The 16898-nt window shown below is 32.2% G+C and overlaps 2 protein-coding genes across 2 annotated transcripts in view; one reads left to right on the top strand and one right to left on the bottom strand.

The window, feature by feature from the left end:
- Positions 1–130: 130 nt before the first annotated feature.
- LOC108562025 lies at positions 131–1539 on the top strand. Its single transcript, XM_017920201.1, has 3 exons — positions 131–215; positions 274–447; positions 499–1539. The coding sequence occupies exons 1-3, from the start codon at positions 152–154 to the stop codon at positions 1500–1502; spliced, it is 1242 nt and encodes a 413-aa protein (XP_017775690.1). The 5' UTR covers positions 131–151; the 3' UTR covers positions 1503–1539.
- Positions 1540–2863: 1324 nt separating this feature from the next.
- The window catches only part of LOC108562032 (5-hydroxytryptamine receptor-like), a 48906-nt gene continuing 34871 nt past the window's right edge, over positions 2864–16898 (bottom strand). The window contains exons 2-3 of the mRNA XM_017920208.1: positions 6977–7220; positions 2864–3788 (exon numbers count right to left, since the gene is read on the bottom strand). Of these exons, the coding sequence (XP_017775697.1) occupies positions 2882–3788; positions 6977–7220 (1151 nt within the window). The 3' untranslated portion in view covers positions 2864–2881. The remainder of the gene's footprint in view (positions 3789–6976; positions 7221–16898) is intronic.

The following is a 16898-nucleotide window of genomic DNA, read 5'->3' as shown; positions in this document are numbered from 1 at the left end:
AATAATTGAGGAATATCTTAACTATAATAATTGGTGCACTATCACTATTGTCGCACTTCTTATGAACGCAACATATAAATAGGTCGAAAGTACCTGGAATTGCAACTTTGAGTTGAAATTAATTGCGAAAGTACAAGTAATAGGATTTGAGATGAAAACGATATTAGCGCTCTTCGCACTTGCTCTGTGCGTGTGGTTGAACACCGCTGAAATTTGTGAATATTAATTACAAAAAGGGGTAAATAAATGTTACTAAATTGTATATTTTTGTAGCAATATGTACAAAGAATTCGACGGCCAGAAGATGTGTGAAAAATATACATACCTGTCATCACGGAGTCGTTAAAACCAAGTGCTGCAATTTGGGGTGTGAATGCAATAAAGGATTTGTGTTCGATGAGCAGAGGAATGATTGTGTCAAGAGGAAGGATTGCACCAAGAGAAGAAGTAGATATTTATAAATAAACTACAATATGGTTAATTTCATTTTCGTTTTAGGATTGTCCAATTTTATTTCGAAGGATTGTTGGTGCGATGAGGAGAATAACGAGGAGATATCGCATTGTTCCACTTGTCTAACAACGTGTCAATCAAAGGGAATATCAGGCTTGGGTGATTTCTTGCATCGTAAAAAGGGTTGTGCTTGTAAAAAGGATTACATTTTGGATGAGAGGGACAATAGGTGCGTGAAGAGTTGCGGTCAGGAGAAACCGTCATTTTTGGATGACGGACAGCAGAAATGGAACGGAAAACAGGATAATAAAGAAGAGAACGGTGATGATGGTGATAATGTTAAAGGCCTAAATGGAAATAGTGGTTTAGGTGGTACAATTGGAAACAATCAAGGTGTTCAGTACGAAGAACATAAGTATATTACTATAAAAGGAGACATTGTAATTGGGAGACTCGATGGTGATTCAGATAGGGGAGCGGATCGAACAAGAGGATATGGTAATGCTGAAGGTGGAGGTAACGGAACAATAGCAGAGCAGTCAAACTATAACTTGAGTAGATATGATCAGTTCGTAGTAAGTGAAGATATTAAAATAGAAGAAACTGTAACTGGGAGATCCGATGATGGTTTGGACGTGGGAACGGATCTAATTGAAGTATATGGTAATGCGGAAGATGGATATGACGGAACAATAGCAGAGCAGTCAAACTATAACTTGAGTAGATATGATCAGTCCGAAGTAAGTGAAGATATTAAAATAGAAGAAACTGTAACTGGAAGATCCGATGATGGTTTGGACGTGGGAACGGATCTAATTGAAGTATATGGAGAAGGTGGAGGTAACGGAAAATTAACAGACCAGTTAAACTATATCTTGAATGGATATGATCAGTCCGAAGTAAGTGAAGATAGTAAAATAGAAGAAACTGTAACTGGGAGATCCGATGATGGTTTGGACATGGGAACGGATCTAATTGAACCCATTACCATATATGCGGAAGGTGATGATGGTTTTTTAGTGGTGGATTTGGAATACATCAATATATAATAATGAAGACAATAAAAATTAAGAAAAAATTAAAGAAATTCCTGCCGATCAAAATGTTAACAACTAAATATTTGGAGTGAGAAAAAATAACAAGCTTTTGTAATAAAGATTTATTACATATATATAATATATTTATATACACAATTTTATATCTGGTAACACAGTTATATATATAGTAAAAAAACGCAACGAAACCAAAAGTAGAAACCAAAACTAAAAAAATAATCTAATAGTTATCATATCACCTGTTCGATTCCACCATCCTCTGCCTCAAGTTCCGAAGGCTCAAAATTAAAATAAATAAATAAATAAATAAGTAAATCGTAAAATCCAGCGACGTATACAAAAATATTCCTTTTTGAAACATCAATTATTTTTTCCCGCCAGACTCAATTACGAAAAGAAAATGAGAAATTAAGTAAATGAATATAACCCTACAGATATTTTATATAATCGCTCTGTTGATTGTACATCACATGTAAACTTGATATTTAATATTAATCGATTTCGAATATTATTGCGTAATTTTTGATACACACATGCACACACACACACAAATATACACATCAAATAGATTTTTGTATTGTTGTTGTTATTAATTAAATTTATTTATAGTATTTACAAATTAATCTAGATAATGATTTCACCTAAAATATAATATTAGGTTTTAGGATTTTTGTTTTGGAGAGGATTTTTTTAAGTAATTATAATTTGTTACTTCCTATCTAAAACTTAATCGCTAGATATTTAGTTTATGTTTTTTAGTAGTTTTAGTTTTTAGTAGTAGAAGTAGAAATCTTACAACATTGAGAATTGATAGTTATTGCTAAATAGTTAGGGAACACTTAAGTAGTTTGTTTTTGTTTCGAAGAATGTAGAATATTATTATGTCGGTATCATTCCTTCTTTCCTTGCGATCATCGTCATTTTGCTTTACGATTAAATTCAATTGGTCGGTGCGATAAATTAATCAGTCTATATATAAATAATTAATAAGATTAATTATATATATATTTGTTTGTTTGTTTGTAAGGATTCTCTTAACATTTTTAAAATATAATTTGTATATAGTTATGTACAGTTGTTTTTTCTTCTTCTTCCTTTCTTTAGAATTCGCTCAATTCGAAGGCGACTCTTCGCACGAGGACTTCCGTGATTTCGGTGTCCATGCAGCTGCTGGTGGGTTCGCCGAAGTCCATCGCTTGCGGCACCCGCAGTGATCTCTTGTCCCCGCCGTGCCCCTCGTATCAGTCACACTTGAAGGTGACGTTGCGGCCGCCCCCGCCGCCTGCGGTTCCGGCGACGGGGGCTGTGGAGGTGACGGCAACGGCCAGTCTGGCCGCCGTCGGCTCCACAGACAAGACATCACTCTGCCGACATCATTGGAGATGACGTATGCCAAAGTTCCTTGTCCTCCTGCGCGCATAGTGCTTGCCGCACAGCATCTTCTTGAAGGCGTGCCGGAACTCCGGGCTGAAGATCGTGTAGATGATCGGGTTCAAGGTGGAATTGAAGTAGCCCAGCCAGAGGAAGAGCGAGATCACGTATTCTTTGAACAGATCCTTGTAGATGGGCAGCAGTACGGCCATCACGAAGAACGGCAGCCAGCACATCACGAAGGCACCGGTGATGATGGCCAGAGTTTTGGCGGCCTTCCTCTCGCGCTTCGAGTCCGCCGAATCCTTGACTTTCCTCTTCACCGGGTAGTGTTGGGGCTGCTGGTAGCAACCGGGCCCGCCGCCTCCGCCATCTGTGGTGGTAGGTGGATCGTCTAATCCGTTTGCGCACGACGTTTTCTCCGGGCTGGTGTTGTTCGAGGATACGTTCGTAAAAGCCGTCGTTGTCGTCTCTGAAATAGTAGGTAAAGGTCGTCCGATGATGGTTACGACTGCTGCGGCTATACCACCGGTTCCGCTCGCCGCCGCTAATCCTCCGGCAATACCGCCAATCGCCGGATTATCCTTCACCGTTTCCGTCGCTTTAGTTAGGATCTGTCGTCTGCGGATGCGCTTCCTTGCCGTTTGGAAGATCCTCCAGTACAGGATGAGGATGACCAGCAAAGGAAGATAGAAGCTGCTGGCCGTTGCGAAGATTTGGTACCCGATATCCTGGCTCACCAAGCATATCTTATCCTTTTCTATCCGTTCTCCCCAGCGCTCGTCCTTCCATCCAAGCAGCGGAGCAATGCACACGAAGAAGGCCACGCACCACACCACCAGAATCATAATCATTATCCTCTTCCCTGTCCTGTGATGGATATAATCGATGTTCGTGACTGCCCAATACCTAAATTGAACAAACAAAGAAAACAATTAATTTATTCATTTTTAAATATTTAAAAACTCATAAATAATTTATATTTGTCATTGAATTAAATTAATCTTTATACAGAGGTTTATTAGGTTACTGAGGATCTTATAATTTACAATATTCGCTGCTTTCGTTTACACCCTCTGTTGTAAGCCTATTCTAAGTCCCGTAAGGCAACCAGGTTTATCCTTCATGTTACGTCCGTTGTTCTTCGTAGTACATTAATCATAGGTATTATTTTGAAATCACTATATGCACTATACACATAACAATACCTTTGCAAGAGGTACATTCTTACAATTAGTAATTATTTATACATTATACTTATTGATGTCAAAGAATAAGTGTTTGTTGAATCATAAAGAGTTTATAATTTTCTGATTATTTTCAGTATCGTTAACAACCGTTACATAATTTTGTAATAATTTAACTAATGATATTATAAATCAATAACATCAAAATATATAGAAAATTTCTATTCATACGGCAACAATTTTATTTTCGAGTATATTTGAATGAAAACAATGTAGTTAATTAAATGTTTGTGTCATGGCCGGATGGTATTTGTGAAAATAGACTAAAATAAATAATAAAATACATCATTTCAGTAATCGACTCAAATTTGGTTTATATAAAACATGAAAAATAATACATTGTATTTTTATAGTTGAATGCATTTATTTAAATGTAATTATAAGTACATTTGTGAAATTAAGTGACAACTGTTCAAAAAGAAATTCTTATTAGATTCAAAGCATGACAGAAACATTGTTAGAGTATAATTTTGTTATTATAAATATGAATAATATGCAAATATTTATGAATAAATATGGTGCAGTAACAAATAGAAAGCGTTCCACGAAATTACATCATTAAGCGAAACTTCATTTTCAGAAGTAAACATATTGAGGCCATAGTACGTAAAGAAAATGAAAAGCTTTTATTTTAATCAAAGAAAAGATGTGAAATCACATTTTAAATATGAGTTGATGGTTTATGCTTTTTTTTGTCCATCATTTAAAAATCTATACGGAGTTGTTGCATCTGTGTTGAACAATAACACTTCTTCCTAAATCAGGATAATTTACATTTAAGATCTCTTCAATGTTACTTAAGCATCTTCATCAATCTTTGTTTGACAACATTTTATGGCAGGAACTTTTTTAATTTCAACTTCATTTCTAATACAACGTTTAAAATTGTTAAGTTCGTTATATCGAAACTTTGTTATCAGATATAGCGTTAACCGAGGTATGAGTATATGTATTTATGGAAGCTTTTTTAAATTCTTTAAAAGTGATAAGATCGATACTATTCTTCGTAAGAAGTTCTTCTACGTCAGAATTGAATGATGTTTTTCATTCGTGTCCAAACAGAGGATAGTTTCCTGTTTTTATATACAGATTGTCTACTGCTAATCTTTCTTCGACCTCAGAAGTTACTATTCCTTTGAGATGGTATATTTTGTTGACAAGAGATGTCATCAAACATCTTGTCACGTTGCGCCTCATCTGGTTGAGTGCTGTATTGACCTGTTGAGTATGAATAAACATCTTCTATTCTGGTATTCTATGTATAGATTTTAAGTTTTCAAATGTTGTTTCGGGTTCTTACTTTCTGCAAATACTTCAATTATGATTTTTTATTGTAAACATTTGTGTCTAGTGTCGAGTTTTCTAAAATCTTCATTGTATTGATCGGATTGATTCCGTTAACCTTTTCTATTTTTTACTAGTTTCATCAGCAGTTATATCATATTTATATATGAAAGTTCTTGACTGATTACATGACTGATGTAATAATTATACATGTTACAATATATTGAATTCAATACTTTTGTCTCTACTTCTTGTAACTCAATATGTCATAAGTAGTAGAAAGGTTGATGAATAGAAAAACCTAAGAACTATTCTTCTATATCAAAGTGTACTCTATATACATTAGGGCAATACTGAATATTTGTTCACAGAATTTTCTTTGTGAACATCTATATTTAAAAAGTATATTTTACTACTATTACGTACTATTGTAATAATTTCATGGCCATTCCCGGAATATTAACTTATTTTTGTAATCCAGATTCCAGGGTTGATTAGGTACGTAATAATAACAATAATAATGTTAAAAATATACAAAAATTTAAAACAGACGACCAAATCTTATAAATATCAGCAGTTTCTTTCAAAATCAATTACTTCATCACTAAATATGTAATAGATTTGATTTTTAGTACATTTTGTTGACACAGATTGGGAATTTGAATACAGTGATTTAGTGGAAGCAAGTGATGAAACCTGTTCATCTGCTAGTGAATCTTTACAAAGGATCATCTTAGCAAATTAAATATTTGCATCCCATCGGCAACCCGCAAAAACATGTATTAGAATTTAAGAATTAAGAATTATCACAAACTATTGAAATGAACAATCTATGTAATTATAAATATTGGAAATATCTATATCATCAACTAAGAAAACATATTTTGAATAAAATTCAACAAACTTTTAATCCCGGATATCGGGAAAGAATATTTGCAAACAGCACCAACTGATACTGATCCAGTATAGAATCGTTTAAGACTTTGAAAATGAAGTAAACGAAATAAATCAAAACTTATTTGATTCTTTTCCTGGTTTCAGTACGGCTGTCTTTGGATTTATGCCAATTCTTTACGCAGATATTTATAAAAATTTGAATCCAATAAATCGATTAGATTCTCATTCATTTTGCTTTGAAATCATCTCAGTCTACTGCTTTATAAGTTTCCTTTAGGTCTGTCTAAATAATTAATGCAAGTAAAGGTTAATTTCACACACGTTCCATCGGGCATTCATTTTTTTTTCTATAATATCACCATAGATGGCGCAGGAACAAACAGAAAGAAAAAAGTGAGTAGCGGAAATTTAATAGACCGTGAAATTATCTGAAACGAGCAGCCCCGGTCAACGCACACCGGGGCGAATGAACCAAAAGAGGAAGAAAAAAAATATTACGCAGAGAAGCGGAGTGCTTTGATTTACGCGCAAACCTTCGCATCTCCACCTAATATACGGGGGTGAATAAATAAATAACGGTAAAGGAAAGGCAGAGGACCAGAAGGAAAAGGAAATTGCACGCGCACGGAAATGGAATGAAAATGAAAGGAAATAAATTTTAAGAATTACCTGTCCAGTGCGATTGCCACCAGATGGAGGATGGATGCGGTACAGCAGAGAACGTCACTGGAGGTCCACATGTCGCAGAGTTCTGGACCCAAGGTCCACGCATGGCTGACCTCGTACACCGCACCCAGAGGCATCACCAAGCACGCAACCAGAAGATCTGCGACGGCCAACGAGAGGATCAGGTAGTTGGCAACGCTTTGCAAGTTTCGCTCGGTGATTATAGCGGCGATGACGAAGACATTACCTGAAGCAAGAAAATAGCTGTGGTGATTTATCATGGTTCATAATTATAATTAGAGTATATCGATTGGTAATTTTTTTATGTTGTCACTATGCGTGACATTTGATATAAAGTATGTCAACTGTATGTAACAACTTTTATGTACTTATGGAAGCTGATCATGTTACTAATATATAAGTTTTAATAGCACGCATTTTATAGTCACGTCACCCTGTCCACCTGATGTAATTATAATGTAGGGGAAAATGATTTAAATCTAAATGAAAATTGATTAACAAGAAGACAATATTTTTTAATTCACTTATAAAAGTTAAGTTTAGATTCAAGATGTATGTATTTTTTTACATTACTAAAGTGACAGATGGTTGTCAAATGTCATGTCATAATATCATACTTCATTTATAGTATCATTTATAATATTGGACTTATAATGAACAATATTGAAATACAAAATATGCATTTGTAAACCAAAATTAAATTGGACTAGTTTGTTACAGACAATATACAATTCTTGAATAAAATTATATTATACTAGGTTTAAACTGATAATATACATTTGTCAATCAAAATTAAATTAGCCTAGATTGAAACAGAATATGTACGATTGTCAACAAAACATAATTTGGACTAAATTGAAACAGAAATGATACATATGTCAACCCAGTTTGAACTAAATTGAGACAGAAAACATACATTTGTCAACCAAAATTAAATTGGACTGGATTTGAACATAAAATATAAATTTGTCAACCGAACTTAAATGAAATTAGATCGAAACAGAAAACATACATATGTTAATTAAAATTAAATTGCATAAGATTGGAATAGATAACATACATTTACCAACCAAAATTAAAAAGGATTGGATTAAAACAGGAAACATTTATATGTTAATTAAAATTAAATTGGTTTAGATTAAAAAAGAAAACAAACATTTGTCAACCAAAATAATCGTGGACTTAATTGAAACAGTAAACATACATTTGTCTGCCAAAATTATATTTTTAAATCATATTTAATAAAAACATCAATTATATTCATTTACAAGATAAAAAGTGTGTATTTATATTGCTTTCCTTTATTCATTTCTAAACTCAAACAAATAAGACGCTTTGTTTTTGTAACGATTATTGTTTGAGCGCAACAGTGGTTGTGAAATGTGTCAGCAATGTACACCATGAAGTTGTCGAGGAAGCTTAGCTCGGAGGAGTTAAGCATGGAGGAGATCATTATTAGTTTATAATTAGTGATAGATTAGTAGCATTAGTTAGACACTATTAGTTAAATAGAAGTGTAATCGGTGTAAGATGTAGTTAATAAACGACATCTTTGAAATCCCAACGATTTCTTTCTGCACCTTCCTTCCTTCGTCTAAAACAATAATGATCTTTTGATTATAACTTTAAAACTATATAATTATGCAATGTTTCTTATAAAAAATAATAACATTATTTGTTGCAACAATTATAGAATTATATTTTTTTGTGGAAAGAAAATCATGTTTCTCATGTACTAAGTTTCTGCTATTGTTAAAAAAAAGTTTCAAAACTTTTCTTTGTTTGGTCACAGTTATGTATGAGACGTCTGAAAATATTTCTGTGTCTATCCACGGACAGAAGGTTCTTTTATAATATGATAAATGTATACATATAAAAACTTTAGAAAACAACTCTTCACTTAACGAACAATACTGTACCAAAATAATAAACACATGAAACACAGAACTATTATACAGGGCAATTGCACTTAGTTGTACTCTTATATAAATATTTTTTATTAACTAACTTTGGTTGTCGAACATAATTTCAAAGTCTGTTGGAATTCCGTATTATTTGACAATCATAAATATTTTCTACCATAAACATTAATGTAAAATGACTTATAACAGTAATTCGGTTGTCGAACAAATGTTTAAAATCTGAATTAATATTAGATAACGTTAACGAAAACTGATGATCATCTCAGGCGATCATCTCAGTTTGCCTGTAATAAGGACAAAAATTCTGTTCGGAAACCGATACTTTTTATTTCAGCTTTATGTTAGAGAACGAAGAAATTAAATAACTCACGTTTGAAAAAACTTCAAATATAATAATAATTTATTGGCCAAACATTAATACATAAGGAAAAAAAATTCATTCTTTACATATAAAAATATAATATTTTATCATAAATTCATAAAAAAAACAGATATATGAAGTAATTGAGACACATTGTGTGCACATTGTTCGATCAATTAAAAAAACACTCTTGTCACTAATTATCTATCCTTCTCTCAGTTTTCACTGAATTTCACGAACAAAGGTAATAGCAACTAGGGTGAATCGGAGAGACGAACGTTTCCGTGCAGCATCATTTTAATTTAATTCTCCTCAATCAAACTGGAGCGAGAAAAAAAAAACGTAATAGGGTGGATGCGCTGGGCGTGCTATAAAAAAACGGGAAAAACATAAAACGGAAGAAGCAAAAAGAAAAAAAGAGACGAGAGAACATTGCATTTCCATTCTTTTTCGCATTTGCAAACCGGATAATAGAGTCAATTCTACGCCAGACAAAAATTTCGCAACGAGTACAATTAGTTGTTGTTAAAAGTGCTCTTATACAAGCAATTTCATTGCGTTCAATGTTCTACACAATGCTTTTGAAAACATAAAATACATAAATAACAATATTCATTTCATTATTATAAATCAATATTGTTTTTCACACTATAATAAATGGATATTTTGATGTTTTGCACAACACAAAATAATCACAATTTTTATATTTTATTCAATCTGAAACAAATTTTTTTATCAAAGGATTTCATTTAAATTAATTTTTAATAATTACAACTGCATTGAACTAAATGTTCAGTTTCTTCATTCTATTCAATATAATGTTTATAAATTAACACTTTATGCTTTTGATTCTAATTAAGTTTAACTTTTCTAAGCATTTGTTGGCAATTTCTTTTATTAATTATTTAGGATTTTATTAGAATAAATAGTAAAAACTACATGTGCATAATTTTGGGTTGGCAAAAAAATAATTTAGATTTTCATTTCATTAAATTTCTTTTGAAGAAATTTTGTATATGTTTTTGTTTCTTTTGAAATATTTTAGAAAACAAACTTAGTATCTTATAAGATTTACTATTAATATGGGTTCCGAAAACAATACAAGTTTCATTTCATTCTGAAGCTTCGTGTGTGCTAGATTTTTTTTATACTTTTTGTCATTTAATTTTCATTGTTTGCCTGCGTAATTAAAGGATGAATAATTAATCGGTTCGCCGTTTCGGCGTGCTGAATAATACATGCAATAGAAACGTATAAAACAGGTAGCGTGAATAAAGTGAAACGAGAGAGAGAGAGAAGGAGAGAGAGAACAAATAGAATACATGATTTAACAACTGCGTAAATAATAAATGCGATCGACTCTGAAAACTATGCAAATTGAGCGTGCACAACATACAAAATAACCACCGAATTTTAGCACTTTTTTTTTGGTCGATGTCATGAAAATAATTTTAACATGTTGCATCCATATAAAATATGTAATGTAAATGATGGAGAATACAGTGTATATCTATTTTATATCATTTTATTATGTAAGGTATGATTTAATGAATATTTACATTACGTGAGTATATGCTTATGACAAAATTGAGTAATAATCAATTTAAGAAGGGGTTTAAGCTTAATATCCACAATATGACAAATTTATAAATGTATTTTTTAATGTTAGTTAATTTTTACTATATTTACACCATTATTTATATATTTGTATGGTACAAAAATACAAGGTATAATGTATTTTTTGAAAGATGACAAAATTTCAACTAATACCTTGTAGACCATTGTATATTTTATTCTGATTTATATTGGGATGAGTTGGTATAAGTTGGTAAATACTTAAGCTGTCACTTAAATTTCACTGTCATCGCCTCCATTATAACCAATGAGCACTAAAAATATACGTTTTAGTATCGGATGCAGTTATAAACAAAATTGGAAATCGAATAAAGTCTAGTCTCAACTCATTTAATATACAAACTGTCCTAAATTTACTGAGAATTAGTACTACAACTACAATAAACACACTAAAGTGAATAGCTTAGTTTATACACATTTGACAGTTGGAACTATTGTTTATCATGCATGTAACCGTTAAATTTTCGTCAAGTTTCGCGCATGATGTTTTTGACAAACATAATAAAGCAACTAATATTATGAGCAAAGATGAGCATCTGTTCAGAATAGTAAATATATCTATATTTAGTTTTCTACTCCTTTGATTTACGGTCTTGGTGACCGATAATATGTGTATGAGCTTGACCTGCTAGTCAGTAGTTGGAACCATTGTTTTTCATTCATGTCTTGCTAGTCATGTGTACAGTTGGAACTTCTATATTTTTATATGTAAAATAGTTGGTACTATATAGTTTATAGTAGTTGGTACTAGTGCGACTCAGGAGTGCTGTAGTTGAAACTACTATTTTTCATACGTATAGTGGTTGAAACTACTGCTAGTCACGCATGTAATTGGAACTTATGTTATTTCTTACTTGTGGTAGTTGTTACTATTGTTTGTTAAGAATGTAGGAGTTCGAACTACTGTCTCTCATATTATAGTGGTTGGTACTAACGTTTGTTAAGCGTACAGTAATTAGAACCACTATTATCACGTATAGTAGTTGAAAGTACTGCTAGTCAGGCATGCAGTAGTTGGTACTAAGCTAGTTAGGTGTCAACTACAATTTTTTATTCGTATAGTAGATTTTTTTATTAGGGCTCTATTTCTGCCTCCCTTTCGGTGCTTATCGACTCTCAATAACAATAAAATCTATTTATTGTTGGTGAGATTTGAAACTGTCACCTTTTGTATCAGATTTTATGATACAGACCACGTATAGTAGTTAAAATTATCATTTTTCATAAGTATAGTAGTTTAAACTACTGCTAGTCAAACGTGCAGTTGGAAATACTGTAATAGTTGATATTATTGCTTGTTAGGCGTGTAGTAGTTGGAAATATTGTTTATCATGACTGAGGTTGTTGATACTACTGTTAATCAGACAAAAAATGGTGGAAACTACTATTTTTCAAACGTGCGTTTTTCATAATTTCTATATTAGTTGGTACTATTATTTATCAGGAATGCAGTAGTTAGAACTACTGTTATTTTTGTCATACATATAGTAGTTGGAACTACTGCTTGTCATGTGTATATTAAGTTGGTACTTCTGTTTGTGAAGCGAATAGTGTGTTCGCAATATTAAGTATAGATTGATGAAGTTTTTAATCATTAAGAATTTAACGAAGGAAGCGAATGTCTCAAGAAAACTTGAGGCGGAAGCGTGCATAAATAAGCGAAAAGGAAAGTAATTTGAATTGTGCCTCCGGGGTAGGAATGGGAAGGAAACAAATAAGTTTTCCGTGAATTACTTTTTTCCAATTTTGTTTGGATGCCTGACGTTGATGGGTCGTGACAACGGGAGAACGACGATATTTTCCCTGTTTTGTTTAACAATTGATTGCCTGATTCTGCGGCGCCTTTTGTTCATCGGTACAAGTGTATGGAGACCGGAAACTCGGCCGTCCTCAGGCATTGTTCTGCCGAAAACATGAACATCTTGTATGGACGTGCGTATATACATATAATATATAGATATAGGTATGAGCGTGTTGTCTGGTTCCAATTTAATATATAATAATATCCCTTTTCCTTTCTCATCAAACTCATTTCCACGTCGCTCGAAATGAACCCCGTCAACCGTGAACCCTTCTCCCACACAAAGAACAAACGTCAGTTTTCATAAGGCGATATTGTGGGCATTATTAAACCGCACCGCAATATTTTACATGAAGAAGAAAAAAAAATGTAATCTGAAGGAAAGAAATTCGTCATCTAATCTAAAGGACATTTTGTATTTATTTTTTATAAAAGACATTGTAATTAATTGATTTTCAGGCGCATCCAGCGTAAAATGAAATTTCGTTCATCTGATTAAAGCCACATGTACTCTCATTGTTTATTTACTCCCTTGATTACTTACTTATTTACTTGAGCTTTTTGTTGTGTAGATATTAAGGGGATGGTATATGAAGAGCCGGGAAGATGCGAGATTTTAAGTTAATTAAATTTTCGAAAGGACTTTCAGTCACGAGCGTCGAACGCATGCACATTCTTGTATCTTCATTTCGTAAGAGCTCTTCGGCGCAGCCCAAACAAAAGATAAACTCCAACGACATGACGACGATCCTATAAAATTATGCACGCTCAAGTTTAGTTTTTCAAGGAAATTTTATGCTTTGAAATAATTTATTCCAATTAAATCTGAATAAGATTAGTTTTTAAAGTTTCTAAGTAATTTAAAACATAAATTAAATTTAACTCAAATTACAATGTACAATATTTAATATTAATTTCTAGTTTGGCTTCTTAAAAAATAGAAATTCAATCTAAAAATACTAATTCTAACCACAATATTCAACAGAAATTTCAAATTCAGTTTTTGAAGAAAAAAAGTCGGAAAGTTAAACAAATCCATAAGTTAATAGAAAGTTGACTTTAATGATTGAAAATTAATTTAATTCTAATTAAGATTTTTTATTAGAATTAATATTACACTGATTTAATAAATATTTAACTGAAAAATAACCTGAAAGCAATTTTTAAGTGGTTTTGACAGTACTACTGATTTCAAGCATTTTGAAATGAAATTTTCATAATTAAATAAAATATTGTTTTTATTAATTGTATAAAATAAAGTAGCAATGTTCAATGAATATAGTTTAATAAAATTGATATGAAATTAAAAGTAAAAGGATGTATTTTTGGTAACCAAATATTCTATATTAAAATTATTGACTTGACACCCTTGATTTATAAATCAATACAAAATAACGTGTTTTAATAAATAACGCCTTGAATAACAAAGTAATATTATACCATAAATTTCGAATTCGTTTTCGGAAAATATGATAGAATGTACGTTTAATGTGAGTCGATATAGCTTTATGTTTCTCACGATTTAATTAAAGACGTTTCACGTCGTTTGTTTTGTTTCTGTTGTGTTTTGTTTTCGATATGTATGTGTACATGGACATGGAAAAAAAATAGAAGGAAGGAGGGAGGAAAGTGCGCGATATTAATTTTCCCGACGCAATTTAATTACGCGCGTGATTTATTGGCACGCGATTTATGTTCGCGGGTTGCTATAGCGACGCAGCTGGAAAGTCTAGAAACGTTTGTGGGGAAAACGAAGTCGACGGTTTCCTTCTCTCGGTCTTTCCATAATAATGCGATTACTTGGCCTATTAATCAGAGTTCAAACTGATTTAGTCGATTCCCACAGATTAAACGTAATTATCAGATTCGATTTGGGCAATACACAGTTCAGGTAACGTACATAATACAAATATTCACAATATAAATGAATGCACCTTAATCAGATGGTAAACTGCATATGATTTTTTTTTGCATACAACTTTCTCTTTGTTCGCACGAACGTACTTGATGCTTATGGTCTATTTCAATAAAATTTCAGTTGGACCGTTATTTTAATTCTATTTTTCTTAAAACTAATTTTACAAAAAAAATGGATTAAAATACTCAATATGACTGGTCTGAGCACACCAATCGACATGCTTGTACTTTAACACGGATATTTTTACTTCAGTATAGTCAAATAGCATTATATAATCTTGTACGTTCTATGGAACATACTTTAAACGTTAAGTGAGTGTTGAATATAGTTCAATTTGATGACTTTTAAAACAGGAATAGAAAATAAGTTTAAATACACAATATGAATTCTCAGTAAAAAAGCTGTGGCATGGTATAATTTCATTGTACGCTCGTTCGAATATTTGTACTTTAAATCAATACAAGGGTCATGTACGTACTTTCAATGTTCGTTAACTGACTATAAAATGTATTTCCTTATTTCACGGCCAGACCGTGAAGTTTTTCATTTCTTCTTCAAGAAAATAAACAAAATGAACGTTATCATCATTCGGTTATTCGTACGTTAAAAGGGTCATACTCATTCAATAATGCATGTTTAATTAAAATGTTCATTAAGTGAGTGCCGAGTGCAATTTCAATGACAATTAAATGAGTTCAAAGAGCAGGAACTAAATTCAAATACACAATATGAATACTCAGTAAAAACGCCATAAATTTCATAAAATTTCATTGCACGTTCAATTATTTGTAGGTTAAATCTCTCAGAGGGTCATATTTAATCATGTAAGTATATACGTACATAAAACGTTCATTAAGTGAGTGCTGAGTGTAGTTTCATGTTTCAATTAAATTTCTACCAAACCGTGATGTTATTTAATTTTTCGTTTAACGAGTTTTAGTAAAATGCAGAAACCGAAAATACAATTAAATACGTAATATAAATGCGACGTGCTTCGATATATATGTTATTAAATATTCCTTCGGTAATTCCTTCATGTAACGTAATCATGTACGTATTATCGAATGCAATGATCGTTAAGTGAGGGCTAAATGTAGTTTTATAAGTCAATTAAATTTCAGATCCTGATGAAGCGAAAAATAGATTCAAATACACAATATGTATGTGTTATGTATAGCCGTTGATTAATACACTTGTAAGGTGGTTTAGATTTGTGTACGTTGAATTTGTTTCTTTACCATGAAGCAATTTACTTTTTCATTAAACGACTTAAAAAAAAACTATTTCAAATATAAATTATGTATTCAATCATGTAAGTTTTATGGAACGTGCTTACAACGTTCGTTAAGTAGTTGTTGAATGTAGTTTCATATTTCAATTATATTCCAGTCATATTAGTCAGATATTTATTTTTTCCATAAACAAGTTTTAGATAAAAAAACGAATCAAAAAATAGATTTAAATACATAATATGAATGCTTCTTGCAACGATATCGTTGTACGTTCAATCGGATCAATGTACGTTAAATTGGATGATATATTCAATCATGTACTTATTATAGGGTATTTTACATGTTCGATAAATGAATGCTGACTGTAGTTTATTAGTTTGTGATTTCACGAGTTAAAAGTTCTCGAATGTAAATCGAGTTTGGGATATAAAGGCGATTATCATTACATACGGATATTTGTACGTTAAATTAGTGTAAGCACCGTATTTAACTATGTACTTATTATCGAATGTACTTTAAAGTTTGAACGTTTGATAAGTGAGTGCTGACTGTAGTTTATTAGCTCCCGATTACACAAGAAGTACGAATCGGCAGATCGAGTTAAAAGTGCGCGAGTGTAAATCGAGTTTGTGAACTAAACGCGATTTGCAAAACCGCACAAACTCCATTATTCGAACGCGCTATGTATTTGTGTATATATATATATGAGCTTGTGAGTATATATATATATGTGTATGTGTGTTTTCAGCCCATAGCCACCGCCCCACCCCTCATCGTCAATGTAATTTAATAGTCCGAAAATCCTCTGGACACGAGCGTATCTCTTCTGGCGTTGTTCCACTACCTGCATATCATTAAATTAGTTTCGGCAACTGAACAACAGGGTTTTCAAGCCCTACGGGCACAGGTCACAAAATTCCTGCTCAATTCCACCATACACGTTCTTCTGTGCTTAAAGCGCCCTCTGCTACAATAATCATTACCGCAATTATATATCAAAACTTTGGCCCGGTTTTTTCCTCCTCCCTCTTCTCT

This window comes from Nicrophorus vespilloides, unplaced genomic scaffold, assembly GCF_001412225.1.
Source record: "Nicrophorus vespilloides isolate i.1.1-1 unplaced genomic scaffold, Nicve_v1.0, whole genome shotgun sequence".
NCBI classification, from domain to species: domain Eukaryota; kingdom Metazoa; phylum Arthropoda; class Insecta; order Coleoptera; family Silphidae; genus Nicrophorus; species Nicrophorus vespilloides.
Note: the sequence above shows the minus strand (reverse complement) of the source record. Positions and strands in the feature narration are given on the sequence as shown.

Bases quoted from the DNA above. Each gene is read 5' to 3' on its own strand.
- LOC108562025 (XM_017920201.1), top strand. From the start codon at position 152: ATGAAAACGATATTAGCGCTCTTCGCACTTGCTCTGTGCGTGTGGTTG. The intron at 216-273 runs GTGAATATTAAT...ATATTTTTGTAG, and splicing joins GTTGAACACCGCTGAAATTT to CAATATGTACAAAGAATTCG. The intron at 448-498 runs GTAGATATTTAT...TTTTCGTTTTAG, and splicing joins GGATTGCACCAAGAGAAGAA to GATTGTCCAATTTTATTTCG.